Raw genomic sequence first — 20594 nt, 5'->3', positions numbered from 1 at the left:
ATTTCTTGATTTTGTAGTCCGACATAGAAACACATTCCCTGCTATTGTTTAGATTTACTGAGCAGATTTCATCCTGTAAACCTTATCTTGAAGAGGAACATAGTTAGATTTTAAAAAAATAAATTTTTAGTTTTTTTTTAGGGGACTGGAATTGCAAAACTTTTTTTCTTAAGGAAATGACTGGAACAGAATTATTATTTATTATTATTTATATATTTTTTTACACTTAGAACTAACCGATCAGGTTTATGTTGCTAGTTTAAAGGTCAGAGTAGGGCAACATACTGCCCAGTATAAGTCAATAGGGGGTAAAGAAAATTATTCTACGGCTGGGTTCCCATGTGGCGTAAACTCTGCAAATTCTGAGCGGAAATTCCGCAGCATTTACAATAGCAGCGAAGTCAATGAGATTTAGAAAATCTCATCGCCACGCGGCGGAAAAAAAAATGCAGAAAAGTCGTGCGGAAATTGTTCTGCAGTGTGACTTTCAATTCGGCAGCATGTCAATTTATGCTGCATGTTCTGTGCGGAGATGCTGCGTGTTTGGCCCAGAGACTTCAATGGGGAGCAGAAATTCCGCAAAGGATTTTTGTTGTGATTTTTTTTATTTTTTACAGTTTACGCAACGGAAACGCAGTAAAAACCGCTGGAAATATATACTTTGCTATAATCGGTGTTTAACACTAAATCCACAGGTAAAACCGCTGCGGGAAAAAACGCAGCGTTTCCAGAGCAATTTGAGCAGGAACAACGCACTATTTGGTGCGGATTTTTGTGACTGATTTACCAGCGTTTTTCTTGAGATTCTGCTGCAGAATTCCAGTTGCAGAAAATCTGCAGCGTATCCTGTGTGTGGGAACATATCCTAAGGCCATGTTCCCACGGGCTGGATACACTGCGTTTAAACTGCGCAGCGTATCCAACCTATAACCCGCAGCACCTCCTTTCTGAAAAACCGCATGGAATGCCGCTCTGGGGGAAAAAGAAACTTTTGATACTTACCCCCTCCCTCTTCTCTGCACGTAGTCTGGTCTCCTAAGATGACGTTGCAGGCCATGTGACGCTGCAGCCTGTGATTGGCTGCAGCTGTCACATGGGATGAAACGTCAACCCAGGAGGCCGGATTGCAGGAAGTTCTTGGTAAGTATGATTTTATTTATTTTTTGCTGCGGAATCGCTGCGATTCTGCCGCATAAGTCGCAGCACTGGGCTTTGTGTTGTGGGTTTTCCGTCCCCATTGAATTCAATGGGAAAAACCTGCAACAGAAAATCAACAAAAACGCAGCATAAATTGACATGCTGTGGATTTAAATGCAGGTCAATTTATTAATGTTTACGCTACGTTTTCTTTCCGCAGCGTGGGCATGACATTTTTAAAATCTCATCAACTTTGCTGCGGAATTTCCAAACAGAATTCCCTTGTGGAAATTCTGCAGCGTTTACGCTACGTGGGAACCCGGCCTGAAAGATCATGACAAATCCGTCAAGTGGATTCTGTAAAAATGAAAACCATGGGACCAGTGTGAGTCTTAATGGGGTATTCCAGTGAATAACCTTTATCACCTATTGACTGGATACTGTAGATGATAAATGTTAGATCAGTGTGGTTCCCCCCAGCACGACTGCAGAACCAAAGGTCGAGTATATGCGATGGGAGTTGCAAAACTCCTGCTTCACCAGTTCAACATGGTTGTGCTGGTGAAAGGGGACTGGGGTGCCTCATTCTACCAACGGATGGACCCCGGCAGATGGGGGTTATTTGTTGGCGCGCTTCCCTAAGAATAGCACTATGCAGCATAAAGCGCTAGCACTTCTGTTTTAAGGGGGTAAAAAAACAAAAAACGTTCCCCTTACGATAAACCACTTCCAGTGCGGTACACTTACAGTGCTTGCGGGAGGTAGTAAGGCTGGGTTCACACGAGCATGTTACGTCCGTAATGGACGGACGTATTTCGGCCACAAGTCCCGGACCGAACACACTGCAGGGAGCCGGGCTCCTAGCATCATAGTTATGTACGATGCTAGGAGTCCCTGCCTCGCTTCAGGACAACTGTCCCGTACTGTAATCATGTTTTCAGTACGGGACAGTAGTTCCACGGAGAGGCAGGGACTCCTAGCGTCGTACATAACTATGATGCTAGGAGCCCGGCTCCCTGCACTGTGTTCGGTCCAGGACTTGCGGCCGAAATACGTTCCGTCCATTACGGACCGAACATGCTCGTGTGAACCCAGCCTAAATGTACAGTGTGAGCTCAGGTGCTAAGCTGCAGCGTTCAATGTTGTTTTACTACACCATAAACGCTGCAATCTCAAAACATTAGCAAGGCGCCCGGTCTCCGTTAGTTTGAAGCGCCCCGTCTCGACCACCGCTCAATTCAAACTCCTCACCTCGATTTGTGCGGTGAGGAGGAATTAGGACTTCGGACCTGGGTTCTAGTGATTGGTGGGGCCCCCACCTATCCTGTGGATAGACCCAAAATAGCTGTGTCCTTAAGGGGTTAATACCTACGGAGACTTCATCACAAATTAAAAATCAGTTCTGCAATTCCGCTCCTCTATATCTGCATGTGCTGTTTTAGCGCTGGTGTAAAGGGAGCTTAAATCTTCTCTCTTTTTTGCTCTTTCTGTTCATGGTTTGCTTTTGCAGTGTTTTATTTGTTTTTTTTACGTTGTGTGCTGATTTGTCGATGGTGTGCCTCTGTTTTATGTGTCCTGTACCAAACATAACGTCTTAATGTCTCTCAATTGTCATGATTATGACTGGTACATCAGTCCTACAGTGTGAAATGATGATAGGCCAACTGATAAAAGTTTATATTATATACACATGTATAAATAATCTTACACAAAGTCATACTGTAGGTTGGGAATTAATGCTGTTGTGTTGCAGCCGGTCATCACTTTGAGTTCTTACAAAACAATACACGTGAAAAACTGCAGTTTTTCACGTCCGAGGTGCATCCGTGCTCAGCGCTGCGGGACGCGAAGTAACGTATCCCCCATAGTTGAGTCTATGGAGGGATGCGTGATGCGCGAAAAGAACGGACATGTCCTATTTTCGCATGGACCGTTGAAACAACGGCTGTGTGAACGGCCACATTGAATTACATAGGTCCACGGGACGGCCGCTGTTTCATCGGCCATCCCACGGACGGTTAACACGTTCGTGTAAATAAGGCCTTAGGCCGAATTCAGATGAACGTGGGGAAACTCGGACATGAAAAAGTCAGTCTTTCACGTCCGAGTTGCACCCATGCGGGTCCCGGTTTCACGGATCCCCATAGACTTGAGTCTATAATGGAAACGATCCGTGAAAACAGGACAAAATAGGACATGTTGTAGCTTTCAATGGACCCTTCACACGGTCCGCTCAAACAGCCGTGTGAATGGCCCCATTGAAATACATGCGTCCGTGAGACGGCCGTTGCTTTAACGGCCGTCATATGGACGTATTCTACGTTCGTCTGACAGCCTTCTAATGATATAAAAGTAGCTATGTGACATCAGATTTGCGTATAACCCCCCCCCCCACACACACACACACCCCGCCTATCCATAAGTCAACCATCTGTCTCCTCAAAAAACAGCTTACCTTGTGTTTCTGATAACCATATTACATGTCACCCAGCGAGGCCGGCCTGGCCTCTTCTAGCTGGGCCTGCTCCTGCAAAAACGACGTCATCACCGGCCTGCATCAAAGAAAAAGGGCCAAATAAGGAACTCCTGGCTCCCAGCGCTAGTTACGGCTTTTCAATTGTATCTGCATTTTTTAGATGCAGATACAATTGGAGTGCAAGCCCAGTCGCAACTGCGAACAATATAGCTACCTCCTGGTGCGCAGGAATGCGACAGTCACAGACTTTTACTTTCCGGGACACTTGCAGTCCGGGATGGGATCCCCTCTGGACTACGGACATATTGTCCGACTACCGGAGTAATCCCGGACGGGTGGTAACCCTAGCAGTGTGGGTTCAAAGAGGTCTCTCTGATCTACTGGTTGATGAGACCTATATGTATCTACCTGTGTCTATATGAGTGCTAACAGACATACAGTGGTTGAGTGTATTGATGTTGTTAGGAACGTTTGGACCCCATTTATCAAAACTGTCAGTAAAACTGTCCCTGCTGCCGTAGCAACCAATCAGAGCGCAGCTTTCGTTTATTCAACTGCTCTGGAAAACGTGAAGGTGCGCGCGGATTGGTTGCAAAGGGCAATATGGACCGTTTTACTGACAGAAAGTTTTTGATAAATGCCCATGTCAATATTTGACACTGCATCCATTTTTTTATTCAGCACCTGTAAATGTTCTTCAGCCAAATATATATGTAATAAAGTGGAAAATAGAATAATAGACATAGGAATCCTCATTTACTGTTTAGAATTTGTAACCTGAATTCACCATTTTCTACTTGCAGTTTAATGCCAAGTTATTTTCCCAATTGAAGACCATAGAAAAACCTGCGGCATAACCGCAAACAATAGGGTCTGCTGCGGTTTATTGTGTTTTAAAAAAAAATAAAAAAAAAAAAAATGCAGCATGCCCTGAATACCAGGGGATTTGCAGACACAGTGAGGATGGGATTTCATCAAATATAAGGTCTGTTACCGTAGTGGAAGAAAATGGCCACACAGCGTGTACAAATAAGCTGAGGGCTCATGGCAGTATTACGGCTTTGTACAGCCTCTTGAGTTGTATGCAGCTGTAATGCGGCACCCAAAGACGTCTAAATTTTATCGCAAGAAACTGACAAAAAAAAAAAAAGTTTCCGTTGAATCCTGTAGTGGTCACATTCATTCTGATCCATGGAGCGGTTAGTCGTAGTCTATTTAGATTTGCCATCTAGTAGTAAGTTTCATGCACAGAAAAAATGCCCCTTTAGGCTCCGTTCACATTCGTGTGCGAGATCCATCACACGACCTATACCAGCAGTGCCTAATGGACCCCATGGTCCAAGTTCTGCTGACGTGTCCACAGCAGTTCTGCAGCAGTATTTTTTTTTTTCCATTAAAGAAGACTTCCATGGAAACACAACTTTCCATTTCTGCATTCCCCACCTCACTATATACTATACTTTTATGTATACTGCACTTACTTTATGAACTGCTGCCTTGTCTTCTTAGATTTCCCCAGCTTTCTCTTCCTCTCTGCTTTGCTATCAATCCCATGATGCTTCAGCACAGCATCACATGACTAGCTAGAGACCATACCATTTCTGCATGCTGGGGGACAATGTGATTATAATTCTCTCTATATTCTCCTAAATAAGCTGAGAAACCATAAGTATACAGACAGGGAGGCTGCACTATATTCATCTACATTTTACCTGGGTGACCGGACCCTGTCTAAGTATCAGTGGTAGCTGATGATAGAAGTTTCTGCCCCCCCCCCCCTGTGTAATACTAGTGGGGAACTGCTGAAGTCTGTGATGGGTGACACATAGATCTCCATAGACTCAAGTAGAGCAAGCGTGTCACCGAGCCCGATTCACACTACTGCTAAGCAACCATCCCAGTCCGATATATAGAGAAAAATAACCAGTGAGAGACTGACACATGGAATACCATAATGGTACTCATGGGAAAGTTTCGTTTTGGCCAGTATCCCTTTAAATTTGCCAACCTGCAATGGAGGCTCCAATGCAGATGTGAACAGAACCTTAGTTGTTAGAGAGCTCATTCTACTTCCAGGCAGTAAAGTCTCCACAAATCAACTCTTTTATTGCAGCCTTTCTTATTGATCATCGTTGGCACGTTCTGTATATAAAGATATGTTGCGTGAATGCAAGATTTAATTCTATATACTCAAGGACACTAGATTTCCTCACTATAACTGATAGGAGTGGTAACTCCTTCCGTTTTACCCTTTACTTCCTATGTTTGTGGCAGGAGCCGTGTGCCAGCTTCTATGTCTGGTTTGTGTTCGCTGGCAGGCAGATTCCTCTTAATTCTGAAGCTGTTAACTCTTTAAATAACATCGCCTTGTCAGGAAAGCGAAGTGGCCTCTTACTATTCCCCCCTCCTCAGTCCGTATTATCGTGCGGGGGTGAAAGTTGTGCTCGGACTTGCAGATGTGCGGGAAGCAGGCAGCTGCTGAACTAATATCGCTCCACCTGCCCAGCTGACGCAGAGCAAACGGCTTGGCCAAAAATGAAGTCCAGCAGAAGAACTGTGACCTAGGACTGACGTGGCTGCGCTGACCGCAGGACTGGGGGCTGAAGTGTTGTATTATTGGACACCCTGTTAGCGGGCTCTAATGGTCATCAGTTACCACCCGCTAACATGAAAATTATTTCTTAGATTTGTATTTTTAATAGATTTTACTGACCAATAGGTTTAACCGATTTCTTGAGTCTTGATCTTTTAGGTCTGGGGAAGGTCAGTGGTCACATAAGAGATCTGCACTGATTTTACAACTTGCAGCGATGGTTGTTGGGTCTTCATGACATTGTATGTGGTGTTTGTTTTTGGTTTTTTTTTCTTGTTATTTTGACTTGTTCCCCCTTGGTCTATATGATAATGTCACTGTAAGTATAGCTCTTGCATGTCACACACTGAGTTTAATGTGATTTATGTATAGTTTGCTGTGATTTGAACCTTTTGCATGTGGAGTGAAAACCTGTGTTCTGTAATTGCTGTATCCCCATGTACTGTATTACACAGGAGCACTCGCACACCACTATACCGCATGTATACAAGCTCTTTCTTACAAAAATTTGCACCTCAAAGCAGGTTATGATGATAAGATCTTGATAGGCTTCAACAGAATCTCAAAAAGTTAGGTGCATCGTTATATAGGGGAACCCTTAGCCTGGGGCCCCCATCGATGAGTCCGAGTGAAGAGCCGCTAGAAAAATGGGATGACTTGTCATCACCATGGACCGGTTTCAAACAAATGGCCACATAGAGCTTTCTTTGGTAATACCGCTTCAGAGGGGGTTAGAGAGGCCAGACCTGTTGTGAATAGGGACTTCATTCTTAGGAGGAATTATCCAGTTTGGACAACCCCTTTCAAGCAGATCTGTCATCGTACTGTGCTTCCCTATTACACGGCTGCATAGCATAGGGACAAGTTCGTTATACTAATCGCCTAAACGGCATAAAAAATATTGTGGCGTTTTGCTAATGGAGCCTAATACAGCGGACTTCATAGTTCTAAGTTCACTGTATTCATGAGAGGAGCTCTCCCACCCCCCACCTCTCAGCAGTGACTGTGGCCACAGTGATTACATGCAGATAAATGGCAGTCACTGGGGAGAGGGGCAGAGGGTGGGGTCCCCTCGTGTATACAGTAGACCTAACTAGGAGTCCGCTGTATTCTTTATTAGGCTCTATTAGCCAAACGGTACAATATATTTGTCGTGCCATTTGATCTAATCGTACAGCAGCCTGTCCCCCATATTATGCTGCTCTTTAACGGGGCACCATACTATGACGAAAAAAAAATTTGTATCCTTCTGTCCTGTTCTTTTCTGGAAGGTGGACAGGAGAGAAATATATAGTTCTCCGGAGGTTATTGAACATTGACAGATGCAGAAACCTAATTGACTAATGAAGTGACTGAGATGGGCACAGGGGGAAACAGGACTGGCATTGTACCTGCATGTATAGCTGTGGTACTTCTTGAGTCTTCTGTGGCCGGTGTCAATTAGCATTTTACTTCAGTCTCCACTGGGTAGGACAGCTGTATATTATATTCTGGAGAGTAAGACACAAAATATACACAGAATAATGGCAACTCCTCTGAAATGCACGTCACGGACTCCTTTACAATTCCCCCCCCCCCCCTTTTCGTGAATTGTTTTTGAGGGTTTCATGAACTCGTTTCTTAATCTCTCTCTTCTAAAGATTACAACAAGAGAGGACGTAAACTCCAAGCAGACTGCAAGCATCAAGACGGACCTGGAACCAGAGGCGTTCCGACCCAACCTCAGCGACCCCAGTCAGCTGCTGCAAGTGGACCAGATAGAAAAGGTGCTAATGATTTCTACAAACTGTGGATTGAGCTGTATGGAGTGCGCTGCCATCTGTATTACCAGTACTAAAAAATAGGAGCAATTTGCATTATGGTTTACAGTGACCCGGCAATGCTTACCATCCAGCCTGGCACGCTGAAGGTCTTGTGTTTGCCATTTTCTCCTGTGCATGAAGTTTCATGGGCCTTACAATTATTCGAGCAATCCAAGTAATGCTTTGTGTTCAGTGCAGCTGTCCTCCAAAATCCCTTACGCCGAAAATGAATGACTGCGACTAGTTGGTAGCAATGAAAGGCATCTGACTAGATGAGCACATGCTCTCACCCCACCGTTTCTAAAAATGATCATTATTGGTGATAAAAGAGACCGTTCATCTATAAGACGGGAAATAATAATGTTCAACGGGCAGCAATATTATCGGGAATAACCATTTAAAAAGGGGTTATTCCTCCATCATAGAATTTACTGGGTCTGGTCTCTGGGACTTCCACCCATCCGGGGAATGGGGCATGTGTTGCGGTTTTCTGCACATCGGGTGGCTGGGAGCGTAAGGCTGTATTCACACGAGCATGTTCGGTCCGTAAAGATCCGTATTTCGGCCGCAAGTCCCAGACAGAACACAGTGCAGGGAGCCGGGCTCCTAGCATCATACTTATGTACGACGCTAGGAGTCCCTGCCTCTCCGTGGAACTGCTGTCCCGTACGGAAAACATGATTACAGTACGGGACAGTTGTCCCGCAGCGAGGCAGGGACTCCTAGCGTCATACATAACTATGATGCTAGGAGCCCGGCTCCGTGGAGTGTGTTCAGTCCGGGACTTGCGGCCGAAATACGTTCCGTCCTTTACGGACCGAACGTGTTCGTGTGAATCCAGCCTTACTGTGAAGGAACAGCAATGCTTGGCTAGCGCTGTGTACCCTTCGTTCTAAGGACCGCACGGGTGCTGTCAGTTAGTAAGGGATGGCAGACCTTCGTGATATGCCATAACTTACTATGGTGGGAAAACCTCTTTTATTAGGGGCCATGCAGCCATTTGTTTCAGCTCAGAATGTGAAGACCCTTTCTAATATGTTGTCTGGTAATGTCACGCTCGAGCCACGGTCTTGAAAGTTTTTCTGTATTCTGCTCCACATTCGTACAGAGTCTATCATCAAGCTATGCTAAGCCGAGTCCTTCTAACAAATGACAGGCGTATCTTGGTTTCCCCTGTCAATGTGCCGTTCTGTATGTTTACTTATTTCTAATCCGGAATCTGTATTCAACTCTTAACAGCTGACTAAACACCTCCCACCTCGGACGATCGGCTATCCATGGACGCTTGTGTATAGTACTGAAAAACATGGAATGAGTTTGAAGACCCTCTACAGGACAATGCTGGGGCTGGACACTCCAGTGCTCCTGGTGATTAAAGATAGTGACACCCAGGTGAGTCTTATGTCACAATGTTTATTGAGGCTGCATTCACACGCAGCACAGGGCCACACCATTACTGCTCCCCAAAAACATGTGGTTTTCCTGCATTTGCCCCAATTTTATTCAAATTGCGATTGTGTGAAAGCTGCAACAAATACGCATGTAAAAATACACCATTTCGCAGTGAGGTTATAGTGCGGCTTTCTGATGTACAATTACTGATATGTGGGAATATAACCTTAAAGGGCTTGTCCGGGCACGGGGCGGTTTTTCATACTGATAACCTATCCACAGGATAGGCCCTCAGTATAAGTGGGGTTCTGACACCCGGGTACCATGTTATGCAGCGGTCGGTGTCACTGTATAGCGGCTGTGTTGCAATACTGCTGCTCTGCTCCTATTCGAGTGCATAGGAGCAGAGCTGCATTAATATAACACAGCCGCTATATAGTGTATAGAGCCGCCTGTTTTCGGCACCGAACACTGCATAATGCCTGTTGCCCGGAGGCAGCCGGAACAGCTGATCGGTGCATGGTCCGGGTGTCAGACACCCACCGATGATATACGATGATCTATCTTGTGGATAGGTCATCAGTATGAAAAACCACCCCGTGTCCAGACATGCCCTTTAAACTGTCTGCTCATATTATTAGGCTTTTTGCTTCAGATTAATGAAAAGGTTGCATATGAAAAAACTTCTCTCGATTGGGTGCCCCTGTCATGTGATAGATTCGCTATAACCCACCAAACTCCTAGTATTTGTAAAGTCCTTAAAGTTCATAAATGCTGAAGAGGATTAGGTCATCTTATAGAGAGGACACTGACTAGATACAAATAAAATTCCTGTAATTATGAAGGCAATTCACAACCCACCAGAAGGACATAGAAAATCTAATGATTGATGAATAAATCTGAGGGCTCTTGTATTTGGCGATTTGCCTGAATGGTGGGATTCATCGTCCAGAACGCCGAGCAGAGTTTTGACTGAATTGCAAAGGTTAAATGACAGATTATCAGGTTCTGGATTCAAGGACTTTTACCCAGTATAGATCTGTTTAACGCTTAATAGTCGAAGTACTTACCAAGGAAAGGGTGCAGAAAAAAAATTCATAAGCCATTTTTGGAGAAAACAATTGAAACCATTCCGTTCCATTACAGATTTTTGGGGCGTTGGCATCTGAACCATTTAAAGTAAGCGATTGTTTTTATGGCACTGGGGAAACCTTCCTGTTTACTTTCTGTCCTGATTTTCAGGTGAGTCTATTACTGCCTCTTTTATAAGGTTATTCGTACTATTGAAGTTTTGTTTATATTCCTGCAAAGCTGTATGAAGATCGTGTCCAATCATTGTCCGATGCTGTGTAGGGTGTTGGCTACTACCGCGAACTTGGCGGTATCCATGGTGACGTGTCGCAGTGATTTTTATATTACCCCTTCCCTCCAGTGGCCATATGGGGAAGTGGTAACTGCAACTGTGCTAACACCTGTAATACGCCGTCCATTCACATAGTCTATGTGAATGGACCTGCTAAGTAGATGGTCGGCACTCTGTCTTTCAGTAGTGCGGTGCACCTGGATAGAGAAGGTAGATGCGTTTCTGCCCGTTCGGAGCCCCTCTCAACTGTCCGGGATTTCGCCTTATGTGATTGGTCCACAGCTGGTGATGTCACTCACAAGTGCCTGTCTGCCTGCTCCGTTTTGAAGCCTGGAGCTGCGGGGGAAAAGAGAGGGTAGTGCAAAATAGTTTAGCCCCTATTGTCCTTGATCATTATGGGCCCTCGTGGGATTTACTGTCCAGTCAAGAGACTAAAGTCACATTGTTAGAGTCTATAACAAAGGAAGTCATAAAAGTACATTATAGTTAGAACTTGCAGGGTAAGCCTGTCGCATAAAAAGGTTTATATGGAAAATCTGACCAATAAAATAGCGACGGGAGGAGAGCAGCCATCTTTAAAGGGCCATTCCGTTATATAGTCACATTCACTGCTAAATGTTACATTGAGAATGGAAAATATTTCCAAGTGTCTTGGCCCATGGAATAAATCGGTGTCCACACTCCTGCAGATGTGGACGGTGATCATGTCCTCAAAATAATTCCTATATTAATCGCATTTCTATGGGACCCAAACTGATCCAAAAGTGCATCGCTTCCATTCTAATCACACCTGCGTGACCGATGCTGGAAATACGGAATTTGCCGTCACTTATTCCACCTCGTGCTGTGTTTTCTGCAGAAGTCTAGACACTTTTTGGCATCTAATGTATTCAGGCTACTAGATTTATTTGTGAACTTGTGATCTAAGCGCAGAGGTGAGTCACATCCCACAGCCATGGAAACTGTCTCTGACTACGTTTCTCAGAACAAGTCGAGGGCCTCAAATAAACACTTGATGCAAAAAACTTGACATAAGGTAAGTCATCGTCAGGAGATGAAAGGATAATTTGCGCATATTGGTCTTTGTGTCTTTGCTCCTTAGTTTCTGAGGTTTACTGTACTAAATCCGAGATGTAGCAGACTACCTGCTGCTGATTTAACCCCGTTAAGGCACCTGGATGCACATTTACTTCATGGCTATCCTTAACTCCATAATGAAATTCATGGTGAACACGCAAGTTCAGGAGCCGGACTCTGAAACCTCTGATCCAGGCCGTTTAGCCCTTAGGGTATGTGCACACGATTAACAAAATACGTCTGAAAATACAGAGCTGTTTTCAAGGGAAAACCGCTCCTGATTTTCAGGCGTTTTTTACGGCCGTTTTTGCAGCTGTTTTCAATAGTCTGAGAAAACGGCTCCAAAAACGTTCCAAGAAGTATCCTGTACTTCTTTTGACGAGCCGTCATTTTACGCGCCGTATTTTGACAGTGACGCGTAAAATGACAGCTCGTCTGCACAGAACATCGTAAGACCCATTGCAAGCAATGGGCAGATGTTTGCCAATGTATTGGTGCCATCTTTTCAAGCTTAATTCGAGGCGTGAAACGCCTCCATTACGCCTGAAAAGAGGTCGTGTGAACATACCCTCACGTGTCACGGTCAATAGTGACCATGGCGTCTAAGGAGCTTAATAGAGAGAAGGGCCTCTCTGTCTGCCCATCGAGCGCGACACCATCACTAGGTACCAATGGGTTACCATGGCAACTGGAGGCCTAACAAAGGTCTCCTGGTCTGCAATACGTACGTAACTGTGTGACCGGCACCTTTTATAGAAGCCTTGTCTGTGTGCAATGATAAACACTAAGCAGCCACCCTCTCATAAATGTTAGATGTGAGAGGGCTGTTCATCAGTATCTTGCACCTGGGCAATTTCCCTTCCCATATAGCGTTGTGACTTGTCTGCATCCTGCTGGGATCTGGTGTGTTACCGGTTATTGTGTCCGTATGTATGGCTTTTTTTTCTGTGATTCTATATAAATGGGTTGTGTTGCGAACAATGCAAACTGTATGACGGACAGGTGATCGATGTTGATCGCCCCATACCGTACAATGATTGCTCTGTGTAAAAGGAGCAAAACTAACGCCGATCGTCCTGTTATTTGGTTGATCGGTGCTCGTTACCGGCAGAAATCAGCCGGTGTAAAACCACCTTTAGGCGACACTTTGCTGAATTTGATGTGGAAAATCTGCATCAAAACTCGCAGGTAAATTCTGCACCTAATAATAATATTACCCTTTGAGATGCATTTTTAATTGTGGATGTTACATGGTGCAGATTTTTTTGGTGCAGGTTTTGTTTTTTTAATAAACTTGTCGGATGCAATTCCGAGAAGCAAACTCAACATAAATTGACGTGCTATGAATTTTAAAATGTGCACTGCAGGTTTTTGTGCGCACAAATTCTGCAACTATTTATTTTAAATCTCCTTTACTTTTATTACGCTGCAGATTTGACGCAGGAAATCTGCACGTAATACGCATCGTGTGCATGTGGTCAGCAATTTTAGGAAAAACGCCGCTTTGTGTTTGTGTGTGTGTGTGTGTGTGTGTGTGTGTTTTTTTTCTTTGTTTTTTTTTTTTTATGGAGTTTTTGGTGGTTTAAAAAAAAACCCCATGTGTTTTAAATAAGGAATCTTTGCATCTCATGATCTATTGAATCACGAGATTTGCGATGTGAAAAACGCCACCTAAAATAAATGCAGGGAGTAAAACTCATTATCCAAAAAACAAAGGCCAACTAAATAATCAAACACCATGCAATCAGTGTTTTTAAGAAAAATAATAATTTGTGATGCGGTTTTGTAAAAAAACAAAGCCACACAACGTGTGTGTGTGTGGAGGCTTATGGGTGGTCTTACACGGCCCACTGTAGGCTGTGTAAACTAGCACCGATCAACAAGACAGCTCCTTGATCGGCGCTCGTTTGCTCCTTTCCACAAGCAGCAGTTATATCGCTCGTTACTCTGATCGCTCGTCCCCATACATTATTATCATGTCGGCAGCGCGTCTCCGTTTACACGGGGTGATGAGCTGCCGACAACGATAATATTTAAGGCATTTAAAACTATACAATCAGCCGATGAACGAGCGTTTGCCCTATAATTGGCCGGTGTAAAAGGGCCCTAAGTCTATACTGTCTGCTAGATACACAACCATTAACTTTGTCACAAGCTGTACAGAACGTCTTCATCAAGATAATCGGCCACGACTGCCCTCGGGATTAAGGCGTAATAATCACTGACTCGTTTAGATTCACTAATTTACAGTCGCTAGTCAGTAGAGGGAAAACCCCATCTATGTAAATGTTCAGTCTTTACTCCCCATCTATGTAAATGATACAGATCCTCTCTGGTGCTCTATTGCAGTAAAAGTCTGAAAATCGAGAACCTTAAAGAGGTCGTCCTACCATAGTAAGTGATGGTATCGCTAGGATCAGCTGCCGGAAACCCCCCACTCTTTAGAATGAAGTGGCCGCAGCGTTTGACAAGCACTTGTGACTCTCTGCTAGCGTTTACCTGCGCAGCGACGCTGCCGACCACTTAAATGGAGCGGTGTTTCAGTTCCCTGCATAGCGGGTAGACAGGAGCGCTGCTGTGAAGGAGAAAAGCTGAAGGGACCTCGGTCCTTCTTTCTCTGCATCGACGTGAGGTCAAACCTCCACCGATCCTAATGTTATGGCATATCCTAGTGATGCTTTCAATCTTACTTATTTCTGAACATGAACTACCGGTGTCCATGTATGAAATGGTGGTCACTCAAACAGGAAGATGTGGCTGCAAAGTAACCGTAACTGCCACAGTTTACAGAATACACCGCACAGTGTGAGGGGAAGGGGGGGGGGGTGAATAAATAAATTTAGATTCCACAATGTACATATATATTCTACTAAGCGCGCTCTGTTACTGCAGTGACGTCCGTGTTTGAATGAAAGAATACCTCTGTGGTGGTGTCTCATGTTTGGTTCTATAATCATGAGTTCGTCTTCCCGATCTGTACTTAATAAAAGCTGAAAGGACTATAATCTACAAAGTAATGCTATAGTCACGTTCATAGAACAACGATCACATGACATTGTACGTACGACTGGATATCGCTGGGGTCGGAGGCCTCTTTTATTAACAAGCCTTTCCTCCCTTTTGTCTCTTTCTACCTAGGTCTTTAAATGGACGGGTGATAACATGTTCTTCATCAAAGGAGATATGGACTCGCTAGCATTTGGTGGTGGAGGGTAAATGACTTTTCATTTATCAGTAGGCAATAATGGTTTTCACTTGGGGTAGTAGGAGTGATGACTAATGTCTATGGACACTTTTAAAGGTAAACTGTAATGATGACAGGCCCCTTTAACTATAAAAGTAAGATTCTCGAAGTAAAAAATCTAGGCAGGAGCTGCTGCACCTGCTGGATGACTCCCAAACCCCTGCTCGGGGCTCTCCTGCATCGCTTGTGCTGAAGGTAAATCAACTTAAAGGGGTCTGTCATCTACAAGACTTTGGGTATGTGGACACAGGTCGGATACATAGTAAGTACACAGTGTATCTGACCTAGAACTCGCAGGGAATTCCATCCAAAAAAACACCCCAAGCTTCGGCTGGAAAAAGCAGATACTTACCGTCACTGGCGTTGCCATATTGACGCGTCCCTCTGGTCTTCGTGCAGACCAGATTCCTGTGATGACTGTGACCACTGCAGCAGCCACATGGGGTAAAACGTAATCGAGGGAACAAGGAGCCATCACTATGACAACGCCAGGGGTAAGTATAGCTTTTTATTTTTTCTTTAAATAAAATGTAAACAAAAAAAGGTTGTTTTTCTTCAGGTTTGCAATTTTTGTAGTGGAATCGCAGCTTTTGTGTTTGCTATATTTTTGCAGCTTTTAACTCCCGTTTGAATTTAATGGCAAAAATCGCAACAAAAGTGCAACGATTCCACGGCAGAAATTGACCTGCTGCAGATTTAAAAAAAACGCACTGCAGGTCAATTTATAAACTATTTCTCTGTGGATTTTTTTTCTGCAGCATGTGGATGAGATTTGTTACAATTTCATCCACTTTGCTCCTACTGTAATACGCTGTGGGTTTTCCGCAATGGAATCGTTTGTGGAAAATACGCAGCTAATCCGCCCTGTGTGAACATACCCTTAAAGGGGTTTTGCTGGACTTTGTGGGGGGGGGGGTCTGTCTATCTCCCAGCACCCCTTACAGTCAGCTGGTTGAAGGGCCCACAATGCTCCAGCAAGCACTGCGTCCCCTTCATTGTTTACCAGGCACAGCTCCATACATTTCGTAGCAGCCTGTTCTACTTGTATGGACCTGTGCGTGGTAGACCATGAAGGGGATGCAGTTCTCACCACAGCAAGGCTGTCCCTTCAATCGGCTGATTGGTTAGGGTAACAGGAGTCCAACCCCCAAGGATCTGATATTGTTGACCTATCCCAAAGATAGGCCATCAATATAATAGTAAGCCCCTTTTACATACTGTATGATGAATTGGCTGTAGTACCTTTTATTGCCTACAGATGGAGTTGTGTGGCATACAAGTGAAATGTGATTGGAAAAAAAGGTTTTAGGCCTCATACACACGACCATAGCCATGTGCACGGCCGTGATTTTCAGGTCGGCCGGCCACGGAGTCAGCCGCGAGCCGCCCTGTGCACATGGCCGCGGCCATTATTTTCAATGAGCCCGGACCTCAGAACACGGCTGTAATAAGGATTTTCGGGGGAATTGCGGCCGCAAAAGCACGCTCGTGTGCATGGGGCCTTATTGTCTGTATTTTTCATTTATGTTTCAACTGTTACTATATTGCGTTCAGATTTCTGTAATGCGATACATACAGAAACGCTACTAATTTAATCCAATTTCCTTTTACTGCCTTTATAAGTCCTTGTTTTGCTTCCGTACATTTTTGCCCTACAATCTAAAAAATAACGAAAGATATAAAAAATGTTGGCGTCTTTAAAACGATTATTCCGCTGGGAGCGAGGATGCATCGCTAGATGGATGTGTAATTCAAGATACTGGGAAATCTAAGAAATGCAGGTGACAAACCCAGGAGCAGCGATAACCTGGACTTGGCAACTCAAGGACTATTTATATTGGTATTTTTATTTTAGTTGGAAATGCCCTCACATACAACATATCAGATGAGGAGCAGAGGCACGGTATCAAATACGTGGTGGAGGAGGGGTTCATACGTACATGATCGCTCAAATCTGTACCTACAAGAAGTTCATCATAATTGCATTAGACACAATTCGCACAACAATGTAGCAAAATTATGTCTTGCCAATGTTTTATAAAATTAGCATTTCTGATGCCAGTACATTGCAGAAAATCTCCAAGGCTACTAAGAAGGGCGCAAATCGACATGTATATGAAGATTGAATCCCCTCCAAAATATTGTCAACCCCCTCTAGCAGAAGATTGGTCTTATTTTACTTCAACATTTCTGTTTTATTCATTGACCTGGATGTTGCAGAGCTAAAGTTATACAATTTTCCTATATACTTTCTGTATCTAATTCTCGCTGTTTTCAATATCTCTGCTTGCAGTTATTCATTTCGAAGTTTCATTGTTTGCAGCCTGGTCATGTGATGATCAGACAAGTACGTGGCTGTGTACAGATATTAGAGCTCTATTCTCTAATGAGCCGTGTACCTGTGTGATCGTCATGTCACCAGGAATTTCCTCCTCTCTGGCTCCCAATAATCACTGCAAGCAGAGTTCCTGAAAACTGCCAGGAATTTCAACTTTAACATAAAATATATTAGAAAATGTAATAACCTTGTCGTACAGTAAATTAGCTGAAACTAGAAAACCCTTTTTAACTCTTTGGGCCATGAGGTGTGCCATATGACAAACTCTGCTCTGCTGTGTCTGTATGTTCTTTATCTAGATACCACTATGCCACTTAGTGACTTGTTTCCTTCCTTCTGCAGAGGAGAATTTGCCTTGTGGCTGGACGGAGATCTTTACCACGGGAGAAGTCACTCATGTAAAACATTTGGAAACTCTACCCTTTCTAAGAAAGAAGATTTCATTATTCAAGACATTGAAATTTGGGCATTTGAGTAAATATGTACATAAACCTAGCGACTAATATCTCTTTACCCCCCCCCCCCCTGTACAGAAGAGAGAGACTCTGTGTACCGCAGCTTACTAATATATACCCTTTTAATATATTTGTATTTTTGTTAATATTTAACCATAGTTACTTTTTATTTTCGGTAGCTAGATCTATTTTCAGACGTCAATATTGGGTGAAGCGATTACTGTACGTTTTGATGAATGTTGTAATTTTCCATCGCTCCCTCCGTCACCAACTCAAATTTAATAGAAGGGCACATATCACAAGCAAACTTCAGTATCGTCATGGAATAGACGCAGGTATCGAAGGAGAGATCTCGTAAACCATCAACTTGAAAGATTATAAAGAGAAGTTACTCTTTTGTAACCAATTTTTTTTTGTGTTTTCCCCAATTCATCTAAAATGAGAAATTACGCAACTTTGGAGTAGGTGTTGATTAAAAATTTCCCATTGTTTTGTGTTTTCAGCTCCTATGTAGAACGGTGTCTCCATGGTAACCTCCTGCTCACCTACCTAAATAGAAAGTTGATAGGAAGTAGAGGACAGATGGATGGCAATACGACTACAGGATCAGACTACACAGGGTTTGTTTGTAGTCTGTTACCATGGAGACACATAGGTCTGCAAAGGTGCTGTAGAAACAAAACGGTAGGAAATTTGTAATCAAGACCTACAGCAAAGTTGCTTCATTTCTCATTCTAGATGCATTGGAGCAATAAAAATTGGTTGCAAAGATGGACATGGCCTTTTTAAGGCTTTTCTTTTTGTATGGACGGTGAACACAGACAGAGTCTCAAAGAAGAAAACCATTTCAGGTTAATTTACTAAACTACAATAGTGTATACATAATAATAATAATAATAATAATAAAAATACAGGGGGGAATTCACAGGAAAGTCTCATGTAGCTTTGTACTAAGTGCATATATGTTGTACATTTCTAGTACCCGATCTGACAAATTGTATGACGATAAATAGACAATATTGTAACTTGTATTATTTGTGGAATATGCAAATTGTCATGTGACCTCAGAGGAAAAACCACCAGTCTAGACTACGAGTAGCTGTTCTGTAGAGAAATCAGCCTTTTGTGCAAGAACTGCTCCGCAAAACACGTTCAATGACAAAGCTTTTTATTCTGTGTTCTGCGAGTAAATTGCCGTTCTCAATGTGACCGTTGGTTCTATATAATATAATATTTTTTTCGTGCTGAAGACTCAGCTGTTTGATAAGCATTGTATATTATCTTGTAAATTTAATGTTGAAAAGTAGCGTTGTTATCGAAATGTGTTCATTTGACGGGTTTTCTTCTAGCACTTTAACTTATTTTTTGAAACCGTTAAAAAGCCAAAAGAAAACGGCTAATAGGCCTTCCAACTAGGCAATCAATTTTAGTTTTTTTTCCCCCCTTCATCCATTGAAGTTATAATGCCCGCCATATGCTGCCAGTCTTTTTCATTAGGAAAAGCTGTAAATTGTATTTGGACGGCGGGACCAAGGATCACTACTAGTCTAGTTAAGAGTTACGTTAGAATCTGAATTTCCACCCTTGAATACCGTTTTTGTTTTTTTTTTTGTTTTTTTATGATCTGAATAGGTTAAAAATTCTGTGTTGATTCACTTCCAAATATATATTTTAGAGGCCAGAGCTTTGTTTTTTTTTTTATACAGTGCTCCAAATCCCCTTCATAAATGTAAAAGATAAAAGCGTGGCTGCCTTCAACCACCACTAGAGGGAACTTTTTGCATCCTGTCATGCGGTGAACACAATAATAACACTGTATGCAGTTTGCTCCTTAGCTCCCTCTAGTGGCGGCTGCAGGTAGCCACCATCTTTTCTTTTTAAATGTATGTCTATACAGGGGATTTGGAGCTCTGTTTCAGAAAAAATGAGCTCCAACCGCTATAAAGATATATTTAAGAAATTATTCAGCACAGAATATTTGACCTAAAAGCAACATGATTATAAAAGGTGGACATTCGCTTTAAGGATTGGGCTCCATGGTGTCACAGGGTGGCGAGTCATGGTAAAATGGAGGCATTACTGCAACTTAATTGTTTATCTATGGAGAGTAAAATGCGACTATCGCGCAAATTACGTGTTTATACTTCCTGTGGTTGTCACAAATTTGACACTTCACTCATAGGAAAACATTAAGGTGGCAGTAATGCTGCTATTGAAATGTATCGCCATGGAGCCTTAGCCTAAAGGCTTATGGGCTTATGAGCCAGAAGTTTGCGCCTAAATATAAACTAGATAAGTGGAGTATACACACAGCTGTATGACCGACCCATGCTGTACAGATCCGTAATAAGAAATCTATGAAACCCTACTGCACCTTTCAGACAGTCTTGGGTTTTTTTCTCACGCGTTCATGGATTCCAATACATGCCATATTACACAGGTATTCTCCTGTAAAAGCATCGCTACTTGGGAAGAATCTGCAGCCATAAGGAGGCACCGTGCGGCAGCACAGTCTCTACTGCTCTTAAATATTGAACCATAACGGCTCCATGTTCTGTCATACAGTCATCATACACTTGACTTTAGTGTGCATAAGGACTACTACTCTTTGTAAGATCCCGAGTTCCTGTCTTTTTATAACCCTATTACTACTAGAGCTGCATTTAGAATTCTACACGTCCCTACTGAAAGTCATCTTACAACATAACAGCTTAGGC

General features: G+C 43.2%; 1 protein-coding gene across 4 annotated transcripts in view; it reads left to right on the top strand.

The window, feature by feature from the left end:
* Positions 1-18524, top strand: part of OXR1 (oxidation resistance 1) — a 531616-nt gene extending 513092 nt beyond the window's left edge. For all 4 annotated transcript variants that reach the window (XM_075825829.1, XM_075825830.1, XM_075825831.1 and 1 more), the window contains 5 exons: positions 7847-7972; positions 9248-9400; positions 10547-10642; positions 14979-15052; positions 17765-18524. In XM_075825829.1, the coding sequence (XP_075681944.1) occupies positions 7847-7972; positions 9248-9400; positions 10547-10642; positions 14979-15052; positions 17765-17900 (585 nt within the window). In that variant the 3' untranslated portion in view covers positions 17901-18524. The remainder of the gene's footprint in view (positions 1-7846; positions 7973-9247; positions 9401-10546; positions 10643-14978; positions 15053-17764) is intronic.
* The last annotated feature ends 2070 nt before the right edge of the window (positions 18525-20594 follow it).

Source organism: Rhinoderma darwinii, chromosome 5 (assembly GCF_050947455.1).
Source record: "Rhinoderma darwinii isolate aRhiDar2 chromosome 5, aRhiDar2.hap1, whole genome shotgun sequence".
In the NCBI taxonomy this organism is placed as follows: Eukaryota; Metazoa; Chordata; class Amphibia; order Anura; family Rhinodermatidae; genus Rhinoderma; species Rhinoderma darwinii.
Note: the sequence above shows the minus strand (reverse complement) of the source record. Positions and strands in the feature narration are given on the sequence as shown.